At 43.3% G+C, this 12,255-nt stretch overlaps 1 protein-coding gene across 1 annotated transcript in view; it reads right to left on the reverse strand.

The window, feature by feature from the left end:
• Positions 1–1,818: 1,818 nt before the first annotated feature.
• LOC140395400 (protein SCO1 homolog, mitochondrial-like) overlaps positions 1,819–12,255 on the reverse strand; it is a 34,241-nt gene continuing 23,804 nt past the window's right edge. The window contains exons 4-7 of the mRNA XM_072483110.1: positions 10,203–10,400; positions 8,055–8,147; positions 7,442–7,557; positions 1,819–4,290 (exon numbers count right to left, since the gene is read on the reverse strand). Coding sequence (XP_072339211.1) covers positions 4,159–4,290; positions 7,442–7,557; positions 8,055–8,147; positions 10,203–10,400 — 539 coding nt within the window. The 3' untranslated portion in view covers positions 1,819–4,158. The remainder of the gene's footprint in view (positions 4,291–7,441; positions 7,558–8,054; positions 8,148–10,202; positions 10,401–12,255) is intronic.

The raw sequence follows: 12,255 nt of genomic DNA on the forward strand, positions 1-12,255 counted from the left end.
CCGCACCTTGCTAATGTACAGTGCCCTCTTCACCCGGTTGAAGGCAGCCCGCCTCCTTGCCAGCTCCACCGTAAAGTCCTGGTATACACGTATACCAGCTCCAGCCCACTGCACCACCTGCTTCTGCTTGGCCCAGCTCAGGACCTTCTCCTTCACCCTGTACCTACGGAAGCAGAGTCACTGCCCTTGGCGGCTCACTCGCCTTTGGTATAGGCCTCCACGACCGATGAGCCCGATCCAGTTCATATCGGGAGGGATCCTCCCCCTCCCCCAATAGTTTTGCCAGCATCGCGGCAAAGTACTCAGTCGGCTTCGGTCCTTCAAGCAGCCCCACAATCCTCAAATTCTGTCGCCTGGATCTGTTTTCCAGGTCTTCCATTTTTCCTCGCAGATCCTTGTTAGTATCCATCACCTTCCGCATCTCTTTCCCCATCGAGGCAAGTTGATCACCGTGCTGCAATAACGTCTCCTCCACTTCCTTCAGTGCCTCCCCTTGCTCTCACACCTCCGCCACTACGCTCGCCACCTCCGTCCTCACCGGGGAAACCGCCTCCTCCACCAGCACACTCAAAACCTCCCTCATCTCCTTCCTCACCGTCTCCATGCATTTCGCAATCTGCGCCAACTGCTTTTCAAATTCCGCAGCCATCACCTTAGTTATTTCTTCAGCCGTAAGCAGTGCAGCCTCCCTGGTGCTCCAGCCCCCATTTTTCCTGGTGACCCCACGATGACCTTTCCACTCCCCGACGGACCTCCAGCTGTTTTTTTTTTGGCCGTTTTTTTGCTCAGCCTCGACATTTTTCTCTGTGCCTTTTTTCCTCCTGTGTCTTCACTGTGCCTCCTCCGTGCCTTCTCCCTTCTTCTGCCGCCTCCGCGGACCCTGGGACCGGGCTTAAAGTACCGAAAATGCCGTTGCCGACCGGGAGCCCTCCATTGTGCGGCCGCCTCCCGCCCGCCGTCACCGGAAGTCGGCAGAGACATTTGTTGAGACTCCTAGAGAGTAGGGGAGTTCAAAAAGTTCAAACTTTATGCACAATTCCCAAAGGTCAGCACATTGGGAGTTCCGTGGAGTCTTGGCAGGCAACTTGGGTTATATGTCCAGAAGATCTGGCCACAAATTTGATTTTAAATTGCCAATACTAATTAAACTCTGAAGGAATGTGGTTCCACACTTGTAAAATTTAATTTTTAGTGCCAGAATACCAGGGCCATAATTATGACTTATTAAGCAATGAAAAGCATCAATTACACCTGAAGGCAACTGCCCTAGCTGTTTCTGTCTTGTTTATTGAGTAATTTGTGGGTAAGGAAAATAATTTCATTTTCTTCATTAAAGTCTATCAGCGTGGCGCTCTTACAGCACAGCCTACAAAGCAGCAGGAAAACTCCGATCACAACTTGCTGATTTTCCCACTTAATCATGTATGTGCGGACTCTGGAAGTTACTGTCCGATTCACTCCAATATAACAAATGCTTCCCCATTATTCTCAATATACAATAGGAGCTATAATTGTTTTATGACCGTGCACATTTGTAATTTTTATTTTTATAAATGTTCTCCTATATTGACCATTTTAAAATCCAAAAGTCGAATTTTTAATCTTCAAATCAGATTGTTCATTTTCAGTCAAATTGAGTCAATGTATACGAGGCTGACTGTAGAAGAATAGTTCTACCTATCACATTTCTGTAGTATTTCCCTTATTATCTATGTACCATTGCTACAGTCAATGCTGTGATAATTCTGTTACTGTAAACTGCTGACCATGCCGCTCAAATATGGTGAGTCATACAACCTGAAAAGATTTTGGACAACATTTCATTTTATCTTGTTTTAATGATCATCAAAGATAAAGGCACGGACATCTGTGGAATTTTCGAAGAAACAGAGAGCATGTTGTGAGTTTAGTTTACCAAAAACAGATTCATGTCCTTTTAATAGTCTTAAAAGAAAATTGATCCCAGCCAAAGAAATAGTTAAAGATAATAGAGGGACACCAAGTGGCCTGCTTAATTTACATGACATTTACTCCCACCGACTTCTGCTTGAATGACTGACCTCCATAATTCATCTGAAATAGTAACTATCCTAGACCTTAGCTCAAGGTTCTAGACAGATCCATTTCACAAAGATATCTCCCTGGTAGTTTAGTTTTACACTAGAATATCTTATATTCCTCAATGTAACTACATAGAAAAGGTACAGTCTCTGATATTTACCTCTGCTTAGTTAAATTAACAAATTATATTCACAGGTTAACTCTCGGAACTGTTGAAAAGCCACAGTACAAATTGAATGTTGCCAGAAATACCATTTAAACAGATGTCCTGTGTGCGCATCTTTGTATTAGATATACAAGAATATGCAATATCTCAAAGACACAGCAATTTAAATTCAGTTCTGTCAAGTCCACTAATAAATTTGACTGAAAAGATTTTGGACAATGCATGAATCAAAATAGGAAGAGATTTTAGATTTGATTTATCGACACAAAATAGTATCTCTAACTTGGAGGTAATGGAATATACTATTGTCTGATTTAATCGGTATGGTGTACGCACAGGATCTTTGAACCCACTCCATAATAGCATTAGAATGTGTGCAATATTTCCCCAGTGATGGGGAAGGTAAATATCAGCTGCATCACACTCTCTTTACCCACCAAGACCCTTTTGGGAAATGTATTTACCATGGATAGCCAGTAAGGGCAGATCAAGCTCAAATGTGAATCTCTTTTGTTTCCTTGTGCCACCTCTATCCCCCACCACAATTCCCAGATGATAGGACTGCTAACAGTATCTAGGATCACACTTTGAAGAATGGTCACCTGCCTTAGGATTTAGAGGACTGCCTGTTTTTTTGGAACCAGAGTCCAACATGTCTTCAAAGAAAGGAGAGACTAAAGAGATATGCTGCCTGCCTGTTCCAATGTTTTAAATGCATGGGTTGTATTAAACATCCCAGGGGAAAATTTCTTTGTATAACACTGCTTCAAAGTGGCTCTGTGAAGACAACTTTGAATTTCTCACGGGCAGACAGTGCGCTGCCTGTGCAGCACTTACCATGGATAACATTGAAGAAACCCATGGAAATAAAATGCACCTTAATCACAAAGATACCACTGCAGCAACTTGCCAAATCTCCTTTAATAGTACCGTTCAAACCCTCAACCTTTACCATCTAGAAGGACGGGGCTAGCAGACTTATGGGAACACCTCCATCTGCAAATTCCCATCCAAGCTACTCACCATCCTGACTTGAAACTATATTGCTGTTCCTTTACTGTTGCTGGGCTGGGCAAAATCCTGGAACTCCCTCCCTAACAGCACTGTGGGTGTACCTACATCAGATGGACACCGCAGTTTTTTTAAAAAAGGTGCCTCACCACCATCTTCTCGAGGGCAATTAGGGTTACACAATAAGGGCTGGTCTAGCTAGCGACACCCATGTTCCATGAAGAATGAAAAAAGTTGGAGACTGGAGATTGAGGCTTTTGTCATTGGCGCTGAGAAGGTTACTGGATAATGTGACCGGGGTCTTCAAGGATATAAAGGGTTTAGGATAAGGTAAATAGCAATTGATTAATTCTGCTTGCTGGCTAGACAGGAACAAGAGGGCACAAATTTTAAGCTACGCTGGGTTGGAAAGAAAATAGGAGCTGCCGTTTTCTCCCACAACCTGTAGTCACAGCAGCGTCCATAAATTCCTTTAAAAATGAATTAGACAGTTGCTTGAAGAGGAGGAATATCAAAGGGTATGGAGAATGAGCAGGAAAGTGGAACGGGATGCAGTGGTTCATGCAGAGAAAAGCACTGGCGCAGTCTTAAAGGGGCAAGCCACTGCAATCTTTTGTAATTTTGTGAGTTCTGATGAAGGACACATCCTGAAGCAGCGTAATAAAGTCTTTTTTCCTTACAGATGTTGACCAACCTTTGCAACTCCCATTTTTATTTATCATTTAACTTTGTTCATGGATTCATTCAGTTTTGATACATTCCTACATTTTTGAAAGCAGCAGAAAGATGTTGCTATATACAAACTTGTACCCTTTCCAAAAAGAACCTTGGGCTATTTTGTTCATTTGAAACACTGCATCCTTTATTTCCTAGAAATGGTCAGCTTGGTTTGCCCTCTTGTTCGCAATCAAGTATTCGGATTACTTGTGTTTGAAACTTCTCATGCGTGAAGCTATGGAACTAGAAATCTCAGCATTATTCTTGTTCTGACCATAATACTCCAGAAATTCTCCATTGGGTCCAACAAGATACATGATTATTGTGTGGTCAACCTGAAACAAAGAGATAACATTAAGGCAGTGATCTGCAACAGAATCCTTTGCTTTTTATCCATATTAGAACTGAAAATATTTCAACTCAAGCAAGCCTAATGTCTTTTTTTACGAAACAGGTTTTAGAGTATATGCTCCCCTTCAAGAATTTTACTGAGATTCACTTCTTAAATATCAAGTAAACAAAAATCGTTTCTGATCATGTTCATTTGACCAACTTTTTCAGCTTGTTCAAAAGTGTGTAACTTGGTTTTCGAAGACCCAAAATATTGGTGCATAAATGGAATATTTTGTTCTGAGGCTGGAATTGAGGTGCATTGTAATTGTAATCAACAAACGGTAAGAACAAATCAAAAAGCTCCAGGATCCCAGCTTGGGTCACTGTCTATGTGGAGTCTGCATGTTCTCCCTGTGTCTGCATGGGTTTCCTCCGGGTACTCCAGTTTCCTCCCACAAGTCCCGAAAGACGTGCTGTTAGGTAATTTGGACATTGCAGTGTTAATATAAGCTTACGTGTGACAATAAAGATAATTATAAATTCACTGCTTCTACGGGACAGAACCTTACACACTAGGAAGATCCAAGGCAGTTGCATGTAGCTTCATCAACTGGCTGAGTGCCTTCCACATGGGATGCATATAATACAGACACTGTGCACGCCAATGCAACATATTTAAAAGCAAAGGAATCCATCAACAGTTAAAAAGAAAAGCACAAGGGCCGGAATTTTCCACTCCCGTTTGTCGCTGGGATCTTCCAGTCCTGCCAAAATCAATGGACCTTTGTTTAGCCAGCTGCATCCCCCACAGCAGGTTCCACCATTGTGGGGTGGACAATCATAGCTATGAAAACTACAAAACATCTACTGGCATCATCTGGCAATGTAAGCTATATTTTCAGAAGTGTCCCAGCCTACGAAGGAACAGCCAATGCTGATGTTTAGTTATGGATTGGTCCCAATCTGTTACAAAACACTCTGGGATCCAGGATCATATCTGCCTCCAACTGAGGAAGGAAATCTCTCTTTGCTCACTGTATCTTTGTTCTAAGTGACAATCCTAAACTAATGTGGCAACTCAGCAAAAGAAAGTAACCTAAACTTCACAATCTAAATCAAGTAGAATAAGAAATGGATTTTGTGCTCTTCTATTAATAGAGCAAAGTACAATGAATAAATGAATACATTTTCCATGATCTATACTGCCGTCCACATCACATTGCATTTACTTATTTAAAATGAGTGATGTAAAAGTTCCCCACTGCAATTAATTTAGGATGTGTGAAAATGAAATGGCAAAAAGGTTGCCCTGTAGTATCTGAATCGCTGTATCAAGGATACAGAGTTAATGGGCCAGCCTGAGCCTTTTTCCTTTCCAGTTTCCACACTTGCTCTCTTTTAACCAATGTTCATCTGCGACAAGGAAAAGGGAAATCAAATTTATGAAAATAAAACAAAATGGATTGGCACACTGAAAAAGCACAAGGGAGAAATGGTGTTCCAAGGCAGAAGTCTGTTCTGTAGCCTTACTTGGGATGCCTTACTTTCAGATGCTTTTCTAACCATGTATTATGAGAGATAAAAAGGATCATCTTGAAGGGAATGAGCTAATCTGCCATGGGAAGGTATGAGTGGGAGGGCATGCTTGATTAACTTACTGGATTTATTTGAGCAGACAACAGACCTAATAGATAAGGGAGAGATTGATGTTATGAGAGAGTGGACGTTAACTACTTGCATCCCAGGGAGACATCCGTGATTGTCCTACACAACAGGCATATCGTCCAAACCCCTGGGTTAAATGGAAATGCATTGATAAAGATTTGATTTGTAGACAACAATAGTGCATGGCCAGGTACCACTGGAGTGACACAAGACTCAGCAAAAAAGATGCTGTTTATATTTATCATTATGGGTTTGGGAGGAAAAAATTGCGCCCGCGGTGTTCATCTTGCAGACAGCACTAAAGACGGAGCAGTGGCAAATTATGAATATCAAAGTGCACAGGGTTAAAAGGATGTTGACAAGCCTGATCAGTAGGTGGAGACGATTAATACTGGAAAATGTACCTGGGTTCTTGGCAGAGGGGATGATCATCTGGATTACATGCTAAATGGAACTGTATTTGACAAAGTTCTTTGAGTTTTAATGAACAGGTCACGAAATACGATGTTCCCAAACTGTTTAAAATAAGAATGTTGCACATATTTGGGTTGTGGGAGACTCACGCAGACATGGAGAGAATGTGAAAACTCCACACGGACAGTAACCCAGGCCAGGATCTTCCTCGGCACCGTGAGGCAGCAATGCTGACCACTGCGCCACAGAGGAGTCATTTTAAAACTATACTGGGCACTGGTACGGCCACATTGGAAGTTCTGCGTGGAATTTATTTGTCTTTGTGTTCCAAAAAGGATATTTATTAAATGAAGAAGTTACAGAGAAGAACACAGTCAATCCCAGAACACGATGGAATGACGAATGAGGGGAGATTTATTGCCCTGGATCTTTCCTTTCTTGAGAAGAGAATATTCCAAAGGGGCATAACAGAAATGTTTAAAATTATGACAGGGTTTGGACAAATTGGATCCAAGTCAGCTTTTCTGTGTGTACAGCATTTAAGCGTAATGAATCCTATTTATAAATTAAATGCCATAGGAGATGAAGTAGATTTTGGACAGAATTCTCCGGTCGTTTGCTGGCGGTGGCATTGTCTGGTCCTGCCGGCTGTGTACCCTCGCTCGCGATTTTCCCGGTAAAGTGTGGTGGCTTTAATGGGAAATCCCATTGACAGCGGTGTGAGCGGAGAATCCCGTTGCCAGCAAACAGAGCGCCGCCAAGAACCACATGGCTGGGCGGCCGGGGAATCCTGTCCCTTATTTACTGAAAGGGTGATATGTATGTGGAAGAGATTACTGACATGGGTGCTGGAACAATAAACCTTAATGAGTTTCAGGAAGAAACTAGACCAGTCAATGACAACAAATGAGATTCAGGGTAAATTCAAAATGCACCAAAGGAACTGCATCAACGGAAAGTGTGGATAGGTGGGCTTGACGAATGGAAGGATTCCTCCTATCTGAAACGGTTACCGTCTTACAATCTTTCAAAATGAAACAAAAAACACTGGCACATGGAAATCAATTTACTTACAATATAATCATTGTCGTCATCTTTAGGTCCTTGGCTATAATAGACTCTGTAGGCCCTCGATACCTGTTCTATTTGCTCTTGTGACCCTGTTAAGCCAATTAACTTTGGAGAAAACTCTACAGAAAGAATCAAAAGATTTCTTTGTATTACATTACAATAGTCACTAAAAAAAAACTACATCCTAATGAATTTATATAGTGCCTCTCACAACCTCAGGATGTCCCAAAGGAATTTGTGCTAGGAGGCAGTAAGAACACATGCCAACTAAACGATTGAGTGTCTGAAGACTCGCACACTTGCCCCATACAGGCAATTATGACTTTAATGCAGATTAAGTACCTAATCTAATGCCATCTTCCTTTCTCATTCATGCAACAGCTAGTCTCAGAAAGGATTTTTAAAAGCTATTAGTCAGATGAAAAGAAAAAAAAGTTACACGTGCGTCAAATCGTGTGCGTCAAATCGCGAAGCGACAACAGAAAATGGCACCGATCAAGCTGCCTCTGCAAAAAGGGGTTAAATCAGAAACATTCAACTTTGTTTCTCCTTATGGGTGCTAACTGATCTGCTAACTACAGAATTTAATATATCTTCGAAAAATTCACCAACATACCTTGAACGTATTTTGCCATGGCCTCAACATTATCTCGGTTGGGATCTATTGTGATCAAAAGTGGTGTCAGGTTTGGCAAAGTGGGGATTTTGTCTGTAAAGGAGGTGCAAGAGAGATATGAGATCACTTTAAGCAAAATAGAGATCTAATCATTACACAACATTGTGCATTTCACACATGTGACTGCATTAGACAAGTTACAACGACTCTCTATAGTCCTTCTACACTTGTAGAACTAAGTAACTAAAACTAAGTAACCAAACACTCCATAGGTCAGCTCCTATACTCAAAACATCTTTTATGCAAACATATAGGCAAATGGAATTAAGATTGCATTTAAATCAATCTTGCATAATGATAGAAGATTAACATATAGCAGGGCTTCCCAAATGGTGGGTCACAACCCCCAGTGGGGTCAGGAGATGAACTTTTAGGGTCGCGAGCTCTGCAGCAGCAATGGCTGCTGTAGAGCCTGGACTGAATGCTAAAACCTACCCCTTTAATTCCTCAGGGGCCGCTGTTAGCATTCAGTCCAAGCTCTACAGCAGCCGTTGCTGGGTGTGGCCTAAAGAATAGATCTTTGAGGCCTGAAAAGATAGGTCTGAGGAAGAATCATACATTAACTCTATTTCTCTCTCCACAGATGCTTCCAGACCTGGTGAGTTTATCCAGCACTTTTTTTTTAAAATCATGTAAAGTTAGGTGTTTGTTTTAAAACCCTGCAGTTTAAACAATTCCCACCATGTTGAACTTCTTCCCTCTGCACAGGAGCAACGCCCCCCCCCCCCCCCCCCCCCATTCAGGAGCTAACATACCATCTTTACATTTCTAACTTTTCCCAGTTCCGATGAATGGTCACAGTCCTGGAACGTGAAGTTTCTCTCTCCACAGATGCTGCCTTGTACTGGGAGGAAGGACAGATGGTTCTAGACACCCATTGGGATACTCACCGGTCACGAGAGACTAGTAAGTGGCAATGAAGTTGACCTCCCAATCAAAAAATTGCAAAACCCTCATCGCTCCTAAACTGATGAGGGTGCCCTGTAGCTTGATACCGTCAACCTTGCAATGTGGGGAACAAGCTGCAACAAGTATTGATGCAACCTGATGCTGATAGCTGGAATTGCTATGAAAATATGAAGAGGTGTAATATCACATAATGTGGATCCTTACATGAATGCAAGTTTGGCTTGGCTCCATTTTAGTCAGGATATTCATGAATTTTATTTTAACATTACATTTTCAACTTTTTTCCTTACATGATATTAAACTAAACAACGTAATTTATTTGCTTTTGATTCATATCAGGTATTTAGCCTTCACCATAATAGCTACTTGGAGATCTACTGTTCAATGTGCTAGAGTGAGGTACACAATAGAACAAAGGCGCATACAAAATAAATGATTTTCCAAGGGAAGTATTGGTGCCCTTGAGGCTTCAATTCTCCCTTATGTGTAGTTGGCAGACTTACTGCTCAATGCCTCTCTAAACCTCCGTTCACATCTCCTCAACAGACAGAGAAAAAGACAAAATGTGGCCTTCAAGAAAAAGTTATTAAGATTACTGTGCTGCAAAACAGAACAAAATGCGCCAGGGCATCACTCTGTATAAACTCCTGGGAGCAATACTATTATCTATGGACCTACACTATGGCGACGTAAACCTGAAATTACATTTTAATGTTCGTTCACACATGAAAGATGCTTTAAAAATATGCCTCACATATCAGTCAGATTTAAAATGGTATCAGTTTGAACATCAAAACCTTTTACACACTGGTTTTGCAATTTCAGTCACCATTTGTCATGGGCAGCACGGTATTATAGTGGTTAGCACTATGATTTCATAGAGCCAGGGTCCCAGGTTCGACTCCCTGCTGGGTCACTGTCTGTGTGGAGTCTGCACGTTCTCCCCGTGTGTGCGTGGGTTTTCTCCGGGTGCTCCGGTTTCCTCCCACAGTCCAAAGATGTGCAGGTTAGGTGGATTGGCCATGCTAAATTGCCCTTACTGTCCAATAAAGGAGGGGTTATTGGAATAGGGTGGAAGTGAGGGCTTAAGGGTTGGTGCAGACTCGATGGGCCAAATGGCCTCCTTCTGCACTGTATGTTCTATGTTCTATATGCTGCAACCTTTGCTGAAACTGTTACCTATTTCATCCACAACAGCAATCATTTTCTCCAGTTCTTCAGGACAGATGTCCGGACAGTGCGTGAACCCAAAATAAATCAAGACCCATTGTCCAAGGTAGTCTTTGTCCGTCTTGGGTTGTCCTGTATGATTGATGAGTGAAAAGGGTCCTCCAAGGGCTGCCTTCCCAATACTGCGGGTTCGCTCCTTCTCAAGCTCTAAATAAAGCCAATTTTAATAAAATAATTGATTAATTTCAGGCAAGCACACTATTTGTATATTCCACAATTTTATATGAATTTTCAGTTTGAGTTTTCTATTTTGTCATATCTTCATTATAGATACCAATACAATAGGGTACTTTGGGAACAAATACACATATTAAAAAATATAACATTGACATTGTAAATGATCTTCAGTCCACAGATGGAAAGATGATGATGTAGTGGTAATATCACTGGACTAGTAATCGCAAGACCAGGTTCTGGAGATAGGATCAAATTATACTAGGGCAACTGATGGGACTTAAACTTGAATGATAAAATCTGGAATATAAAAGGTAGTTTCAGTAATGGTGACCATCAATACCACCAGCTATCATCGGTTGTTGTGAAAAAACAATATGGTTCAGTAATGCCCTTTTGGGGAAGGAAATCTGCCATCCTTATCCTGGTCTGGCCTACACATGACATCAGACCCACAGCAATGTGGTTGCCTCTTAACTGCCCTCTGAAATGGCCTTGCAAGCTTAGTCCAAGGGCAATTAGGGATGGGTAATCCTGGCCTTGCCAGTGGCACACATGTCCCACAAAAGAATAAAATTGAAAAAATTAACCACCCTAATCATTTTTTGACAAATGTGTACAACACAAACTTAGAAAATGACTGCCAAAAAGGATTAGAAAGAGCAGTCACACAGGCAATGTGCCACAAATTACCAAGGATAGACTCTTATGTAGGCATTTCCCTCCCAAGATGAAGGGTGTCCCAGCCTAATATTACTCTCCTCTTAGCATTCAATTAGAAATAGTTCCTATGCAGATTTGAAATCAGGTGGTATCCCACTATCTCAGTTCCAGATGTATGGAGTGTAGAAACTACAAGGAGGCAATACAAATATCCCTTCAGGATATTTTCAGACAATGCCTGGTTCCAAATGCAAGATAGCCAGCTCTGCCTGATGAGGCCTCTCTCAACCCACCCGCTGTTGCTAAATTGTGAGACTGTGGGGCGTCATTCTCCGACCCCCGCCGGGTCGGAGAATGGTCATTGGCCGCCGTGAATCCCGCCCCCGCCGGTTGCCGAAGTCTCCGGTACCGGATATTTTGCGGGGGCGGGAATCGGGCCGCGCCGGTTGGCGGGCCCCCCCGCTGGATTCTCCGGCCCGGATGGGCCGAAGTCCCGCCGCTAAATTGCCTGTCCCGCCGGCGTGGATTAAACCACCTTTTGAACGGCGGGACAAGGCGGCATCGGCAGGCTCCGGGGGAGGGCGCGGGGCATTCTGGCCCCAGGGGGTGCCCCCACGGTGGCCTGGCCCACGATCGGGGCCCACCGATCCGCGGGCGGGCCTGTGCCGTGGGGGGCACTCTTTCCCTTCCGCCTCCGCCACGGTCTCCACCATGGCGGAGGCAGAAGAGACTCCCTCCACTGCGCATGGGCGGGAAACTGTCAGCGGCCGCTGACGCTCCCGCGCATGCGCCGCCCGGAGATGTAATTTCCGCGCCAGCTGGCGGGGCAACAAAGGCCGTTTCCGCCAGCTGGTGGGGCGGAAATCCCTCCGGCGGCGGCCTAGCCCCTCAATGTTGGGGCTCAGCCCCCAAAGATGCGGAGCATTCCGCACCTTTGGGGCGGCGTGATGCCCGTCTGATTGGCGCCGTTTTGGGCGCCAGTCGGCGGACATCGCGCCGTTTGTGGAGAATTTTGCCCTATTTGTCTAACATCCAGTACTGGATGAGCAGAAATTTCCAACTAAACATCGTACAGTCCAAAGCCGTTGTCTCTGTGTTCACAAACTTCAATCCCTAGACACCAACTCTATCCGTCTCCCTGTCAGCTGTCTGAGACTGAACCTAA

This window comes from Scyliorhinus torazame, chromosome 18 (genome assembly GCF_047496885.1).
Source record: "Scyliorhinus torazame isolate Kashiwa2021f chromosome 18, sScyTor2.1, whole genome shotgun sequence".
Classification (NCBI taxonomy): Eukaryota; Metazoa; Chordata; class Chondrichthyes; order Carcharhiniformes; family Scyliorhinidae; genus Scyliorhinus; species Scyliorhinus torazame.